We start from the raw sequence: 16,730 nt of genomic DNA, 5'->3' as shown, positions 1-16,730 counted from the left end.
TCGCCGAAAAGTGCTTCTAAAGGCCAGAAAAGGCCAAAATAGAAAATGATCCCAAATTGAGCTCAGAATCGCCAAAAACCCCTTCTAAAGGCCAGAAAAGGTCAAAATAGAAAATGATCCCAAATTGAGCTCAGAATCACCAAAAATCCCTTCTAAAGGCCAGAAAAGGCTAAAATAGAAAATGATCCCAAATTGAGCTCAGAATCGCCAAAAGCTCCTTCTAAAGGCCAGAAAATGCCAAAATAGAAAATGATCCCAAATTGAGCTAAGAATCGCCAAAAACCCCTTCTAAAGGCCAGAAAAGGCCAAAATAGAAAATGATCCCAAATTGAGCTAAGAATCGCCAAAAACTCCTTCTAAAGGCCAGAAAAGGCCAAAATAGAAAATGATCCCAAATTGAGCTCAGAATCGCCGAAAAGTGCTTCTAAAGGCCAGAAAATGCCAAAATAGAAAATGATCCCTAATTAAGCTCAGACTCGCCAAAAACCCCTTCTAAAGACCAGAAAAGGTCAAAATAGAAAATGATCCCAAATTGAGCTCAGAATCACCAAAAATCCCTTCTAAAGGCCAGAAAAGGTCAAAATAGAAAATGATCCCAAATTGAGCTCAGAATCGCCAAAAGCTCCTTCTAAAGGCCAGAAAATGCCACAATAGAAAATGATCCCAAATTGAGCTAAGAATCGCCAAAAACCCCTTCTAAAGGCCAGAAAAGGCCAAAATAGAAAATGATCCCAAATTGAGCTAAGAATCGCCAAAAACTCCTTCTAAAGGCCAGAAAAGGCCAAAATAGAAAATGATCCCAAATTGAGCTCAGAATCGCCGAAAAGTGCTTCTAAAGGCCAGAAAATGCCAAAATAGAAAATGATCCCTAATTAAGCTCAGAATCGCCAAAAACCCCTTCTAAAGGCCAGAAAAGGTCAAAATAGAAAATGATCCCAAATTGAGCTCAGAATCGCCAAAAGCTCCTTCTAAAGGCCAGAAAATGCCAAAATAGAAAATGATCCCAAATTGAGCTAAGAATCGCCAAAAACCCCTTCTAAAGGCCAGAAAAGGCCAAAATAGAAAAGGATCCCAAATTGAGCTAAGAATCGCCAAAAACTTCTTCTAAAGGCAAGAAAATACCAAAATAGAAAATGATCCCAAATTGAGCTCAGAATCGCAAAAACCCCTTCTAAAGGCCAGAAAAGGCTAGAATAGAAAATGATCCCAAATTGAGCTGAGAATCGCCAAAAACCCCTTCTAAAGGCCAGAAAAGGCCAAAATAGAAAATGATCCCAAATTGAGCTCAGAATCACCAAAAATCCCTTCTAAAGGCCAGAAAAGGCTAAAATAGAAAATGATCCTAAATTAATCCCAGAATCGCAAAAAACCCTTTTAAAGGCCAGAAAAAGCCAAAATAGAAAATGATCCCAAATTGAGCTCAGAATCGCCAAAAACCCCTTCTAAAGGCTAGAAAAGGTCGAAATAGAAAATGATCCTAAATTAATCCCAGAATCGCAGAAAAAACCTCTTTTAAATGCCAGAAAAGGCCAAAATAGAAAATGATCCAAAATTGAGCTCAGAATTGCCAAAAACCCCTTTTAAAGGCCAGAAAATACCAAAATAGAAAATGGTCCCAAATCAAGCTCATAATCGCTGAAAAGCCCTTCTAAAAACCAGAAAAGGCCAAAATAGAAAATGATCCCAAATTGAGCTCAGAATCACCAAAAACTCCTTCTAAAGGCCAGAAAAGGCCAAAATAGAAAATGATTCCAAATTGAGCTCAGAATCGCTGGAAACCCCTTCTAAAGGCCAGAAAAGGCCAAAATAGAAAATGATCCCAATTTGAGCTCAGAATCGTCAAAAACCCTTCTAAAGGCCAGAAAATGCCAAAATAGAAAATGATCCCAAATTGAGCTCAGAATCGCCAAAAACCTCTTTGAGAAGCCAGAAAAGGCCAAAATAGAAAATGATCCCAAATTGAGCTCAGAATCGTCAAAAACCCCTTCTTAAGGCCAGAAAAGGCCAAAATAGAAAATGATCCCAAATTGAGCTCAGAATCGTCAAAAGCCCCTTCTAAAGGCCAGAAAGTGCCAAAATAGAAAATGATCCCAAATTGAACTCAGAATCGTCAAAAACCCCTTCTAAAGGCCAGAAAAGGCCAAAATAGAAAATGATCCCAAATTGAGCTCAGAATCGCCAAAAACCCCTTATAAAGGCCAGAAAAGGCCAAAATAGAAAATGATCCCAATTTGAGCTCAGAATCGCCGAAAACCCCTTCTAAAGGCCAGAAAAGGCCAAAATAGAAAATGATCCCAAATTGAGCTCAGAATCGCCAAAAACCCCTTCTAAAGGTCAGAAAAGGCAAAAAAAGAAAATGATCCCAAATTGAGCTCAGAATCGCCAAAAACCCCTTCTAAAGGCCAGAAAAGGCCAAAATAGAAAATGATCCCAAATTGAGCTCAGAATCGCCAAAAACCCCTTCTAAAGGCCAGAAAATGCCAAAATAGAAAATGATCCCAAATTGAGCTCAGAATCGTCAAAAACCCCTTCTAAAGGCCAGAAAAGGCCAAAATAGAAAATGATCCCAAATTAAGCTCAGAATCGCCAAAAACCCCTTCTAAAGGCCAGAAAAGGCCAAAATAGAAAACGATCCCAAATTAAGCTCAGAATCGCCGAAAAGTGCCAGAAAAGGCCAAAATAGGAAATGATCCCAAATTGAGCTCAGAGTCGCCGAACAGTGCTTCTAAAGGCCAGAAAAGGCCAAAATAGGAGATGATCCCAAATTGAGCTCAGAATCGCTGGAAACCCCTTCTAAAGGCCAGAAAATGCCAAGATAGAAAATGATCCCAAATTGAGCTCAGAATCGCCGAAAAGTGCTTCTGAAGGCCAGAAAAGGCCAAAATAGAAAATGATCCCAAATTGAGCTCAGAATCGCCAAAAACCTCTTCTAAAGGCCAGAAAAGGCCAAAATAGAAAATGATTCCAAATTGAGCTCAGAATCGCCAAAAACCTCTTTCAAAGGTCAGAAAAGGCCAAAATAGAAAATGATCCCAAATTAAGCTCAGAATCGCCAAAAACCCCTTCTAAAGGCCAGAAAATGCCAAAATAGAAAATGATCCCAAATTGAGCTCAGAATCGCCAAAAACCTCTTCTAATGGCCAGAAAAGGCCAAAATAGAAAATGATCCCAAATTAAGCTCAGAATCGCTGGAAACCCCTTCTAAAGGCCAGAAAAGGCCAAAATAGAAAACGATCCCAAATTAAGCTCAGAATCGCCAAAAACCTCTTCTAATGGCCCGAAAATGCCAAAATAGAAAATGATCCAAAATTAAGCTCAGAATCGTCAAAAACCCCTTCTAAAGGCCAGAAAATGCCAAAATAGAAAATGATCCCAAATTGAGCTCAGAATCGCCAAAAACCCCTTCTAAAGGTCAGAAAAGGCAAAAAAAGAAAATGATCCCAAATTGAGCTCAGAACCGCCAAAAACCTCTTCTAAAGGCCAGAAAAGGCCAAAATAGAAAATGATCCCAAATTGAGCTCAGAATCGCCAAAAACCTCTTCTAAAGGCCAGAAAAGGCAAAAATAGAAAACGATCCCAAATTAAGCTCAGAATCGCCAAAAACCTCTTCTAATGGCCCGAAAATGCCAAAATAGAAAATGATCCAAAATTAAGCTCAGAATCGTCAAAAACCCCTTCTAAAGGCCAGAAAATGCCAAATAGAAAATGATCCCAAATTGAGCTCAGAATCGCCAAAAACTCCTTCTGAAGGCCAGAAAAGGCCAAAATAGAAAATGATCCCAAATTGAGCTCAGAACCGCCAAAAACCTCTTCTAAAGGCCAGAAAAGGCCAAAATAGAAAATGATCCCAAATTAAGCTCAGAATCGCCAAAAACCCCTTCTAAAGGCCAGAAAAGGCCAAAATAGAAAATGATCCCAAATTGAGCTCAGAATCGCCAAAAACCCCTTCTAAAGGCCAGAAAAGGCCAAAATAGAAAATGATCCCAAATTGAGCTCAGAATCGCCAAAACCCCTTCTAAAGGCCAGAAAAGGCCAAAATAGAAAATGATCCCATTTTGAGCTCAGAATCGTCAAAAACCCTTCTAAAGGCCAGAAAATGCCAAAATAGAAAATGATCCCAAATTCAGCTAAGAATCGCCAAAAACCCTTTCTAAAGGCCAGAAAAGGCCAAAATAGAAAATGATCCCAAATTGAGCTCAGAATCGCCAAAAACCCCTTCTAAAGGCCAGAAAAGGCCAAAATAGAAAATGATCCCAAATTGAGCTCAGAATCGCCAAAAACCTCTTCTAAAGGCCAGAAAAGGCAAAAATAGAAAATGATCCCAAATTGAGCTCAGAATCGCCAAAAACTCCTTCTAAAGGCCAGAAAAGGTCAAAATAGAAAATGATCCCAAATTGAGCTCAGAATCGCCAAAAGCTCCTTCTAAAGGCCAGAAAATGCCAAAATAGAAAATGATCCCAAATTCAGCTAAGAATCGCCAAAAACCCCTTCTAAAGGCCAGAAAAGGCCAAAATAGAAAATGATCCCAAATTGAGCTAAGAATCGCCAAAAACTTCTTCTAAAGGCCAGAAAAGGCCAAAATGAAAAATGATCCCAAATTAAGCTCAGAATCGCCGAAAAGTGCTTCTAAAAGCCAGAAAATGCCAAAATAGAAAATGATCCCTAATTGAGCTCAGAATCGCCAAAAACCCCTTCTAAAGGCCAGAAAAGGCCAAAATAGAAAATGATCCCAAATTGAGCTAAGAATCGTCAAAAACTCCTTCTAAAGGCAAGAAAATACCAAAATAGAAAATGATCCCAAATTGAGCTCAGAATCGCAAAAACCCCTTCTAAAGGCCAGAAAAGGCTAGAATAGAAAATGATCCCAAATTGAGCTGAGAATCGCCAAAAACCCCTTCTAAAGGCCAGAAAAGGCCAAAATAGAAAATGATCCCAAATTGAGCTCAGAATCACCAAAAATCCCTTCTAAAGGCCAGAAAAGGCTCAGATAGAAAATGATTATAAATTAATCCCAGAATCGCAAAAAACCCTTTTAAAGGCCAGAAAAAGCCAAAATAGAAAATGATCCAAAATTGAGCTCAGAATTGCCAAAAACCCCTTTTAAAGGCCAGAAAATACCAAAATAGAAAATGGTCCCAAATCGAGCTCATAATCGCTGAAAAGCCCTTCTAAAAACCAGAAAAGGCCAAAATAGAAAATGATCCCAAATTGAGCTCAGAATCGCCAAAAACCCCTTCTAAAGGCCAGAAAAGGCAAAAAAAGAAAATGATCCCAAATTGAGCTCAGAATCGCCAAAAACCCCTTCTAAAGGCCAGAAAAGGCCAAAATAGAAAATGATCCCAAATTGAGCGCAGAATCGTCAAAAACCCCTTCTTAAGGCCAAAAAATGCCAAAATAGAAAATGATCCCAAATTGAGCTCAGAATCGTCAAAAACCCCTTCTAAAGGCCAGAAAATGCCAAAATAGAAAATGATCCCAAATTGAGCTCAGAATCGTCAAAAACCTCTTTTAAAAGCCAGAAAAGGCCAAAATAGAAAATGATCCCAAATTGAGCTCAGAATCACCAAAAACTCCTTCTAAAGGCCAGAAAAGGCCAAAATAGAAAATGATTCCAAATTGAGCTCAGAATCGCTGGAAACCCCTTCTAAAGGCCAGAAAAGGCCAAAATAGAAAATGATCCCAATTTGAGCTCAGAATCGTAAAAAACCCTTCTAAAGGCCAGAAAATGCCAAAATAGAAAATGATCCCAAATTGAGCTCAGAATCGCCAAAAACCTCTTTTAAAAGCCAGAAAAGGCCAAAATAGAAAATGATCCCAAATTGAGCTCAGAATCGTCAAAAACCCCTTCTTAAGGTCAAAAAATGCCAAAATAGAAAATGATCCCAAATTGAGCTCAGAATCGCCAAAAACCTCTTCTAAAGACCAGAAAAGGCCAAAATAGAAAATGATTCCAAATTGAGCTCAGAATCGCTGGAAACCCCTTCTAAAGGCCAGAAAAGGCCAAAATAGAAAATGATCCCAATTTGAGCTCAGAATCGTAAAAAACCCGTCTAAAGGCCAGAAAATGCCAAAATAGAAAATGATCCCAAATTGAGCTCAGAATCGTCAAAAACCCCTTCTAAAGGCCAAAAAATGCCAAAATAGAAAATGATCCCAAATTGAGCTCAGAATCGCCAAAAACCCCTTCTAAAGGCCAGAAAATGCCAAAATAGAAAATGATCCCAAATTGAGCTCAGAATCGACAAAAACCTCTTTTAAAAGCCAGAAAAGGCCAAAATAGAAAATGATCCCAAATTGAGCTCAGAATCACCAAAAACTCCTTCTAAAGGCCAGAAAAGGCCAAAATAGAAAATGATTCCAAATTGAGCTCAGAATCGCTGGAAACCCCTTCTAAAGGCCAGAAAAGGCCAAAATAGAAAATGATCCCAATTTGAGCTCAGAATCGTAAAAAACCCTTCTAAAGGCCAGAAAATGCCAAAATAGAAAATGATCCCAAATTGAGCTCAGAATCGCCAAAAACCTCTTTTAAAAGCCAGAAAAGGCCAAAATAGAAAATGATCCCAAATTGAGCTCAGAATCGCCAAAAACCTCTTCTAAAGACCAGAAAAGGCCAAAATAGAAAATGATCCCAAATTGAGCTCAGAATCGTAAAAAACCCTTCTAAAGGCCAGAAAATGCCAAAATAGAAAATGATCCCAAATTGAGCTCAGAATCGCCAAAAACCTCTTTTAAAAGCCAGAAAAGGCCAAAATAGAAAATGATCCCAATTTGAGCTCAGAATCGCCAAAAACCTCTTCTAAAGACCAGAAAAGGCCAAAATAGAAAATGATCCCAAATTGAGCTCAGAATCGTAAAAAACCCTTCTAAAGGCCAGAAAATGCCAAAATAGAAAATGATCCCAAATTGAGCTCAGAATCGCCAAAAACCTCTTTTAAAAGCCAGAAAAGGCCAAAATAGAAAATGATCCCAAATTGAGCTCAGAATCGTCAAAAACCCCTTCTAAAGGCCAGAAAATGCCTAAATAGAAAATGATCCCAAATTGAGCTCAGAATCGCCAAAAACCTCTTTTAAAAGCCAGAAAAGGCCAAAATAGAAAATGATCCCAAATTGAGCTCAGAATCGTCAAAAACCCCTTCTAAAGGCCAGAAAGTGCCAAAATAGAAAATGATCCCAAATTGAACTCAGAATCGTCAAAAACCCCTTCTAAAGGCCAGAAAAGGCCAAAATAGAAAATGATCCCAAATTGAGCTCAGAATCGCCAAAAACCCCTTCTAAAGGCCAGAAAAGGCCAAAATAGAAAATGATCCCAATTTGAGCTCAGAATCGCCAAAAACCCCTTCTAAAGGCCAGAAAAGGCCAAAATAGAAAATGATCCCAAATTAAGCTCAGAATCGCCAAAAACCCCTTCTAAAGGTCAGAAAAGGCAAAACAAGAAAATGATCCCAAATTGAGCTCAGAATCGCCAAAAACCCCTTCTAAAGGCCAGAAAAGGCCAAAATAGAAAATGATCCCAAATTGAGCTCAGAATCGCCAAAAACCCCTTCTAAAGGCCAGAAAAGGCCAAAATAGAAAATGATCCCAAACTGAGCTCAGAATCGTCAAAAACCCCTTCTAACGGCCAGAAAAGGCCAAAATAGAAAATGATCCCAAATTAAGCTCAGAATCGCCAAAAACCCCTTCTAAAGGCCAGAAAAGGCCAAAATAGAAAACGATCCCAAATTAAGCTCAGAATCGCCAAAAACCTCTTCTAATGGCCCGAAAATGCCAAAATAGCAAATGATCTCAAATTGAGCTCAGAATCGCCAAAAACCTCTCCTAAAAGCCAGAAAATGCCAAAATAGAAAATGATCCCAAATTGAGCTCAGAATCGTCAAAAACCCCTTCTAAAGGCCAGAAAAGGCCAAAATAGAAAATGATCCCAAATTGAGCTCAGAATCGCCAAAAACCCCTTCTAAAGGCCAGAAAAGGCCAAAATAGAAAATGATCCCAAATTAAGCTCCGAATTGCCAAAAACCCCTTCTAAAGGCCAGAAAATGCCAAAATAGAAAATGATCCCAAATTGAGCTCAGAATCGTCAAAAACCCCTTCTAAAGGCCAGAAAAGGCCAAAATAGAAAACGATCCCAAATTAAGCTCAGAATCGCCGAAAAGTGCCAGAAAAGGCCAAAATAGGAAATGATCCCAAATTGAGCTCAGAGTCGCCGAAAAGTGCTTCTAAAGGCCAGAAAAGGCCAAAATAGGAAATGATCCCAAATTGAGCTCAGAATCGCTGGAAACCCCTTCTAAAGGCCAGAAAAGGCCAAAATAGAAAATGATCCCAAATTGAGCTCAGAATCGCCGAAAAGTGCTTCTGAAGGCCAGAAAAGGCCAAAATAGAAAATGATCCCAAATTGAGCTCAGAATCGCCAAAAACCTCTTCTAAAGGCCAGAAAAGGCCAAAATAGAAAATGATTCCAAATTGAGCTCAGAATCGCCAAAAACCTCTTTCAAAGGTCAGAAAAGGCCAAAATAGAAAATGATCCCAAATTAAGCTCAGAATCGCCAAAAACCCCTTCTAAAGGCCAGAAAATGCTAAAATAGAAAATGATCCCAAATTGAGCTCAGAATCGCCAAAAACCTCTTCTAATGGCCAGAAAAGGCCAAAATAGAAAATGATCCCAAATTAAGCTCAGAATCGCCAAAAACCCCTTCTAAAGGCCAGAAAAGGCCAAAATAGAAAACGATCCCTAATTAAGCTCAGAATCGCCAAAAACCCCTTCTAAAGGCCAGAAAAGGCCAAAATAGAATATGATCCCAAATTAAGCTCCGAAGGCTAGAAAAGGCCAAAATAGAAAATGATCCCAAATTGAGCTCAGAATTGCCAAAAACCTCTTCTAATGGCCAGAAAAGGCCAAAATAGAAAATGATCCCAAATTGAGCTCAGAATCGCCAAAAACCCCTTCTAAAGGCCAGAAAAGGCCAAAACAGAAAATGATCCCAAATTGAGCTCAGAATCGCCAAAAACCTCTTCTAAAAGCCAGAAATGGCCAAAATAGAAAATGATCCAAAATTAAGCTCAGAATCGTCAAAAACCCCTTCTAAAGGCCAGAAAATGCCAAAATAGAAAATGATCCCAAATTGAGCTCAGAATCGCCAAAAACTCCTTCTGAAGGCCAGAAAAGGCCAAAATAGAAAATGATCCCAAATTAAGCTCCGAATCGCCAAAAACCTCTTCTAATGGCCAGAAAAGGCCAAAATAGAAAATGATCCCAAATTGAGCTCAGAATCGTCAAAAACCCCTTCTAAAGGCCAGAAAAGGCCAAAATAGAAAATGATCCCAAATTGAGCTCAGAACCGCCAAAAACCTCTTCTAAAGGCCAGAAAAGGCCAAAATAGAAAATGATCCCAAATTAAGCTCAGAATCGCCAAAAACCCCTTCTAAAGGCCAGAAAAGGCCAAAATAGAAAATGATCCCAAATTGAGCTCAGAATCGCCAAAAACCCCTTCTAAAGGCCAGAAAAGGCCAAAATAGAAAATAATCCCAAATTAAGCTCCGAATTGCCAAAAACCCCTTCTAAAGGCCAGAAAAGGCAAAAATAGAAAATGATCCCAAATTAAGCTCAGAATCGCCAAAAACCCCTTCTAAAGGCCAGAAAAGGCCAAAATAGAAAATGATCCCAGATTAAGCTCAGAATCGCCGAAAAGTGCTTTTAAAGGCCAGAAAAGGCCAAAATAGAAAATGATCCCAAATTGAGCTCAGAATCGTCAAAAACCCCTTCTAAAGGCCAGAAAATGCCTAAATAGAAAATGATCCCAAATTGAGCTCAGAATCGCCAAAAACCCCTTCTAAAGGCCAGAAAAGGCCAAAATAGAAAATGATCCCAAATTGAGCTCAGAATCGCCAAAAACCCCTTCTAAAGGCCAGAAAAGGCCAAAATAGAAAATAATCCCAAATTAAGCTCCGAATTGCCAAAAACCCCTTCTAAAGGCCAGAAAAGGCAAAAATAGAAAATGATCCCAAATTAAGCTCAGAATCGCCAAAAACCCCTTCTAAAGGCCAGAAAAGGCCAAAATAGAAAATGATCCCAGATTAAGCTCAGAATCGCCGAAAAGTGCTTTTAAAGGCCAGAAAAGGCCAAAATAGAAAATGATCCCAAATTGAGCTCAGAATCGTCAAAAACCCCTTCTAAAGGCCAGAAAGTGCCAAAATAGAAAATGATCCCAAATTGAACTCAGAATCGTCAAAAACCCCTTCTAAAGGCCAGAAAAGGCCAAAATAGAAAATGATCCCAAATTGAGCTCAGAATCGCCAAAAACCCCTTCTAAAGGCCAGAAAAGGCCAAAATAGAAAATGATCCCAATTTGAGCTCAGAATCGCCAAAAACCCCTTCTAAAGGCCAGAAAAGGCCAAAATAGAAAATGATCCCAAATTAAGCTCAGAATCGCCAAAAACCCCTTCTAAAGGTCAGAAAAGGCAAAAAAGAAAATGATCCCAAATTGAGCTCAGAATCGCCAAAAACCCCTTCTAAAGGCCAGAAAAGGCCAAAATAGAAAATGATCCCAAATTGAGCTCAGAATCGCCAAAAACCCCTTCTAAAGGCCAGAAAAGGCCAAAATAGAAAATGATCCCAAATTGAGCTCAGAATCGTCAAAAACCCCTTCTAAAGGCCAGAAAAGGCCAAAATAGAAAATGATCCCAAATTAAGCTCAGAATCGCCAAAAACCCCTTCTAAAGGCCAGAAAAGGCCAAAATAGAAAACGATCCCAAATTAAGCTCAGAATCGCCAAAAACCTCTTCTAATGGCCCGAAAATGCCAAAATAGAAAATGATCTCAAATTGAGCTCAGAATCGCCAAAAACCTCTCCTAAAAGCCAGAAAATGCCAAAATAGAAAATGATCCCAAATTGAGCTCAGAATCGTCAAAAACCCCTTCTAAAGGCCAGAAAAGGCCAAAATAGAAAATGATCCCAAATTAAGCTCAGAATCGCCGAAAAGTGCTTCTGTTCAGTCCAACCTGTTCGAACTGAAGCGACAGAGTGGCAGCGAGCGAACGCTTTATATCCACTAATTGCGTCGCAGTAGGTAAACAGCGGTGTGAGATTCAGCCCCGCCCCTTTGTATACTTTAGCACTGCGGAATGATATAAAAGAGCAACAGATGCGGCAGCATTTATTAGTATTTTTCCAACCGCGATACGATAAGCAGTAGAAAGCAGACAGTGAAAGGAGAACAATAGCAGCAATAACAGTAGCTGCAGTAGCAGTAGCATCGGTGGGCAAAGTTGCGTCACCGCGAAGAACTTTAACGCGAAGAATAGATATTAAGAATAAGAAGAAGAAAAAAATGAATAAATTCGTGTAAACAGTAGTTCTGTGTTTGCACCTGACCGCCGAACATTCTGTCCTCCGTCTCCACCCGTAAGTTTGATTGCTGCTAGCCAAGTGGGCTAGTCCAGGCCAATCACGTCGCGGCTTCATGAGGCGAAGCCGATCAAAGGAGTCCGGCCAATCTAGTTGCCCTCCTGGGAAGGAACGAAAGGGTCCTGCTCCCATCCGGCTTGGTTCCCGCTGGGAACGCAAGCAACGTTTACCGACCGGCGCAGTCACAGTCCACTGCAGCCCCAACATATTTTTTGGTCCTTCGAACCGGATACTCAACCGTGAGCGTATTCGGTTCATCTTTTGATTCGTCACCCGGCGATTGCGAACTGTTACATCGGAGTGTGGGATGGATGTTGGAGGTCGGAGGCAAACACGGAGATTGAAAGTGAAACAACGCTAAAACACTCAAAGAACTCATAAGTGAAATTTAAACAATCAAAGAGACTAAAAGTGAAGTGTGAAAATGACGACGTTGCATACGCCAGCCAAAACCAATAAGGGCAATGAATAGGCAGAAGCTGCATTGAATACGCTGGTCCACATGCGTGGAATGGCTCAAGGAAATGTCACTCGAATCAAGAACATCTTGGCTCGAGCCGAAGCGGATCAGACTGAACTAACTCCTGCTCAAGTAAAGGTCTATATCAAGAAGGTGGAAACCGCATACACCGAATATCACCAGTTACATCAGCAAGTTGTGGCCAGTCTTCCAATCAACAAACGAGAAGAGCAGGATGCAAAGTACTTGAGTTTTGAAGCGTTACATGAAGAGGTATCAACTATTCTCGAAACCTGGCTCGGGAATCTGACAGCACCTCCACAGAATCAGCTCCAACAAATGGCCCCAGTCACTGGGAATCAGCAACCGGTGGTAATCCAGCAGTCCCTTCCTCGTGCGATTCCCACGTTTGACGGAAGATACGAGAACTGGGAAAAATTTAAAATCATGTTTCGCGACGCCGTGGACCGTACCAACGAAGCACCACGCATAAAGCTGTACCATCTTGAGAAGGCTCTCGTTGGTGACGCAATGGGGCTTATCGATGTGAAGACGATTAGCGACGGGAACTACGAACACGCCTGGAAACTTTTAGAGGAGCGTTTCGAGGATAAAAGGCGAATGATCGACATTCACATCGCTGGCTTACTCGGAACAAAGAAAATACCGAAGGATGATTATGCCGATCTGAGAACACTGGTCGAAAGTATTAGCGGTCACGTGGAGAATCTCAAGTTCCTCAACCAGCAATTCACAGGTGTGTCGGAGCTAATTGTCGTTCATCTTGTCGCTCGTTCTTTGGATGCGACAACGAAGAAAGAGTGGGAATCAACAATAAAGCGAGGCGAGCTTCCCACCTACGAAAACACCATCAAGTTTTTGAAGGACCGCGTCTCAGTTCTGGAGAAATGTCAGGGTTCAAACGAAGAATCTCGGTCCCAGCGAGGAACAGCCAAACAACTAACAGGGAAATTTGCAGTTTCGAAGGCCAACACCGCAACGGCCTCTTCGACATCGGATCCACATTGTGAGATGTGTGGAGAAAGACATCCTACGTTCAAGTGTTCGTCGTTTAACAGCCTTTCCACGAGTGAACGGCTGTCCAAAGTTAAAGAGAGGAACATCTGTTTTAACTGCTTGAGGCGTGGACACAGCGTGAAGAACTGTCCATCGAAGAAGTCTTGCTTTAGGTGCAACAAGAAGCATCATACATTGTTGCACTTGGAGGGTAATGCCAGCTCGACGAGGCCTTCGAGTGAGAGCAGTGAAGAGAAGCATTCGCAGTCTAACCCAAATTCTGCGATTGGAATTCCTGGCTCCAGTAAAGCACCGGAGTCCAATAAGAAACCGGAGACCCAGCCATTGGTTACGGCAGTACACACTAACAACCCGATGAATTTGGCGAGTCAGGTGATCTTACTAACCGCCCTTGTTCAAGTGGATGATCAACATCAGCGCTCTCGTTTGTGCAAAGCCCTGTTAGACTGCGGATCCCAAGTGAGTTTTGTAACGCAATCATTGGTCGCTACTCTTGGGATTAAAGTGGAAGACGTAAGTGTCCCGATAACAGGCATTGGCAGTGTGAGATCAACTATAAAACAAAAATGCACCATAAATGTCCGCTCTAGATGTAATGACTACTCATTCCTCGTGAATTGCTTGGTCTCACCGAAAATCACCGGTCGCATTCCATCGGTGAAGATAAATTTGGACAATTGGGAACTGCCACAAGGTCTAAAACTGGCTGATCCGTCGTTCCATGAACCCAGCCAAATTGATTTGCTTATTGGCATGGACTGGTTCTATGATATAATGAAACCAGGGTGCTTTAAACTAAACGACGACCTACCTAGCCTTCATGACTCCCAACTGGGATGGTTAGTGGGTGGTAAGCTGCTCGAGAGGTCCTGTTCAAACCTTGCGATGAACTCCTGCGCTGTTAGCGTCGATCCAATGGAAGAGCTTATGCATAAATTTTGGGAAGTGGAAAGCGTTTCACCAGAGATGGTTCCTTCGAGCGAGAAGGAGCAGTGCGAAGCACACTTCACTGCAACATATCGTCGAGACGACAGTGGTCGTTTTATCCTCCATCTACCGCTGAAGGACAACGCTCCCCAGCTGGCAGATTCTCGTTCTATGGCCTTGCGGAGATTTTACATGTTGGAATCGAAGCTACAACGTAACCCAGATTTGAAAGTCCAGTACGACGCCTTCTTGGATGAGTACGAGACTCTTGGGCATTGCCACGAGATCAAGGAGCATGATGACCCCCCTGGAATATTGAAGTTTTATCTTCCTCATCATGCTGTTTTACGTCCCTCAAAAACGACTACCAAATGTCGAGTTGTGTTCAACGCATCGGCCAAGGTGTTTGGATTATCACTTAATGACGTGATGATGGTCGGTGCTACAGTGCAGAGCGATTTGCTGTCCATAATTCTTCGCTTTCGAAAGTTTCGATACGTTTTGAGTGCAGACGTATCAAAAATGTATCGTCAGATGCTGATCGACCCCGCCTTCACTCCATTACAGCGGATTTTCTGGCGGAAGTCCCTTCAAGATCCTCTGCGAGTCCTCGAGTTATCAACAGTGACATATGGTACAGCGGCGGCCCCATTCTTGGCAACGCGGGCTCTTCTTCAATTAGCTCGCGATGAACGACACAGATTTCCTCTCGCAGCGATGATCGTGGAAAGGAATTTCTACATCGATGATGCACTGTTTGGTTCCGACGATTATGGAGAAGCGTGTGAACTTCGGGACCAACTGATAGGCCTACTGAAATCCGGTGGGATGCATCTACACAAGTGGTCTTCCAACGATGATAGCCTTTTGGATCCTATTCCCAATGAAGACAGAGAGCGATGCGTTCCACTTGGTGACAGCGGTATCAACGACATTATAAAAACATTGGGTTTAATGTGGAACCCTTCTACTGATGAATTCCTGTTCCGATCGCAATCTCCAGAGAAGATCAAAGAACCAACAAAGCGACAAGTTCTGTCCGAAATCGCCAAGATTTTCGATCCTCTTGGTCTTATTTCTCCTGTGGTAGTAGTGGCGAAGATTCTGATGCAAAATCTATGGATTTGTAAGCTGAAATGGGACGATCCGTTGGACGATGGCTTTTTGTACCAATGGGAAAGCTTTTTGACATCGCTGCCATCTTGTGAGCAGATTCGGATTCCACGCCAAGTTATATCAAGCGAAGCTATCCACTACGAGCTTCATGGGTTCGCAGATGCCTCCCAGAAGGCATACGGTGCTTGCGTATACGTGAGGTCGATTTTTCCTGATGGCAGAGCATCATTGAGGCTAGTCAGCGCGAAGTCTAAAATAGCACCGATCACACCTGTGACGATTCCGAGAAAAGAGTTACTAGCCGCTCGACTTCTAACAAGGTTAAATAGTAAGGTTAAAGAAGCATTAGAAATAAACTTCACGTCTACGATATTGTGGTCTGATAGTCAGGTTGTACTGGCATGGCTACGAAAGCCACTTGATAGTCTTCAAGTGTTTGTTCGCCACAGAGTTGCAGAGATTACGTCCCACAAGCATATTGTCTGGAAGTACGTTCGGACCGACCAGAATCCAGCGGACAGTGTGTCACGAGGACAAGCTGCCAAGGAATTAGCAGAAAATGACCTCTGGTGGAATGGACCTCACTTTTTGCGTACCGTCGACTACCAAGAAGAGGAACCAATTACTCTTACGGATGTCGAGATTCCAGAGTTGAGAGTCCAGCTGGCAGCTTTGCCAGTGATGAACTACGAAGAATTCCCACTCTTGACAAAGTATAGCTCCTTCCGGAAAACGCAGCGGATTTTGGCATACGTGCTACGCTTCATATCGAATACTAGAAAGAAGAAGGAAGACCGGTTGCTTTCAGCGTACCTCACCTTACCAGAACTTCGAACGGCATTGCATTTTATCGTTGGAGCTGTCCAGCATCAGGAGTTCTCCAAGGAGATCGAGTGCATTAGGTCAGGAGAGTTCAACCATCGTCTAAATAACTTGAAACCGTTTCTGCACAATGATCTACTGCGAGTGGGTGGTCGACTTAGCCATTCTGATCTACCATTCGAAGTGAAACATCAGTTGATATTACCTGACAAGAGTCCCATCGTTCGTGGTTTAATCGCCGATATACATCGCGAGAATCTCCACACTGGATGCAGCAGCGTTCAATATCTTCTACGACAACAGTTTTGGTTGATCAACGCAAGATCTACCATCAGAAAGGTGTTGAGAGGTTGTGTCACTTGCTTCCGAATGAAGCCTACTACGATCGATCAACAAATGGGGGATTTGCCGTCATACCGTGTCACCTCTGCACCAGCCTTTGAGAGAGTTGGACTTGACTTTGCAGGTCCAATCTACGTGAAGCAACTTGGACGGAAAGTCCTTCAATAAAGGGTTACATCTGTGTCTTTGTATGCATGGTCACGAAGGCCATGCATCTGGAAGCAGTGGAAGATTTGTCAGCAGATTCATTCCTGGCCTCATTTCAGCGCTTCGTATCCCGGCGAGGCTTTCCGAAGGAAGTGTTCAGCGACAACGGAACAAATTTCATCGGTGCAAGATCAGCTTTGCGGGATCTGTATCTACTCTTCAAGGAGGAAGCCACCCAGAACAAGATCTTCGAGTACTGTCAAGCGAAGCAGATTGACTGGAGAACGATACCCCCAAACGCGCCACACTTTGGTGGGCTTTGGGAAGCTGGAGTGAAGAGCGTAAAGACAGTACTAAAGAAAGTGTATCAATCTACTTCATTGACACTCTTCGGACTTTCCACCCTGTTATGTCAGATTGAAGCAATACTGAATTCGAGACCATTGTATTCCTTATCAAGCGACCCAACGGAACCGGAA

General features: G+C 41.9%; 1 protein-coding gene across 1 annotated transcript; it reads left to right on the top strand.

Annotated features, from left to right (window-relative positions):
• Positions 1-11,910: 11,910 nt before the first annotated feature.
• Positions 11,911-16,272, top strand: LOC129717428 (uncharacterized). The gene has a single exon (XM_055667315.1). It carries the CDS (start codon positions 11,911-11,913, stop codon positions 16,270-16,272), a length of 4,362 nt encoding a protein of 1,453 aa, XP_055523290.1.
• Positions 16,273-16,730: the final 458 nt, after the last annotated feature.

This window comes from Wyeomyia smithii, chromosome 1 (assembly GCF_029784165.1).
Source record: "Wyeomyia smithii strain HCP4-BCI-WySm-NY-G18 chromosome 1, ASM2978416v1, whole genome shotgun sequence".
NCBI classification, from domain to species: Eukaryota; Metazoa; Arthropoda; class Insecta; order Diptera; family Culicidae; genus Wyeomyia; species Wyeomyia smithii.
Note: the sequence above shows the minus strand (reverse complement) of the source record. Positions and strands in the feature narration are given on the sequence as shown.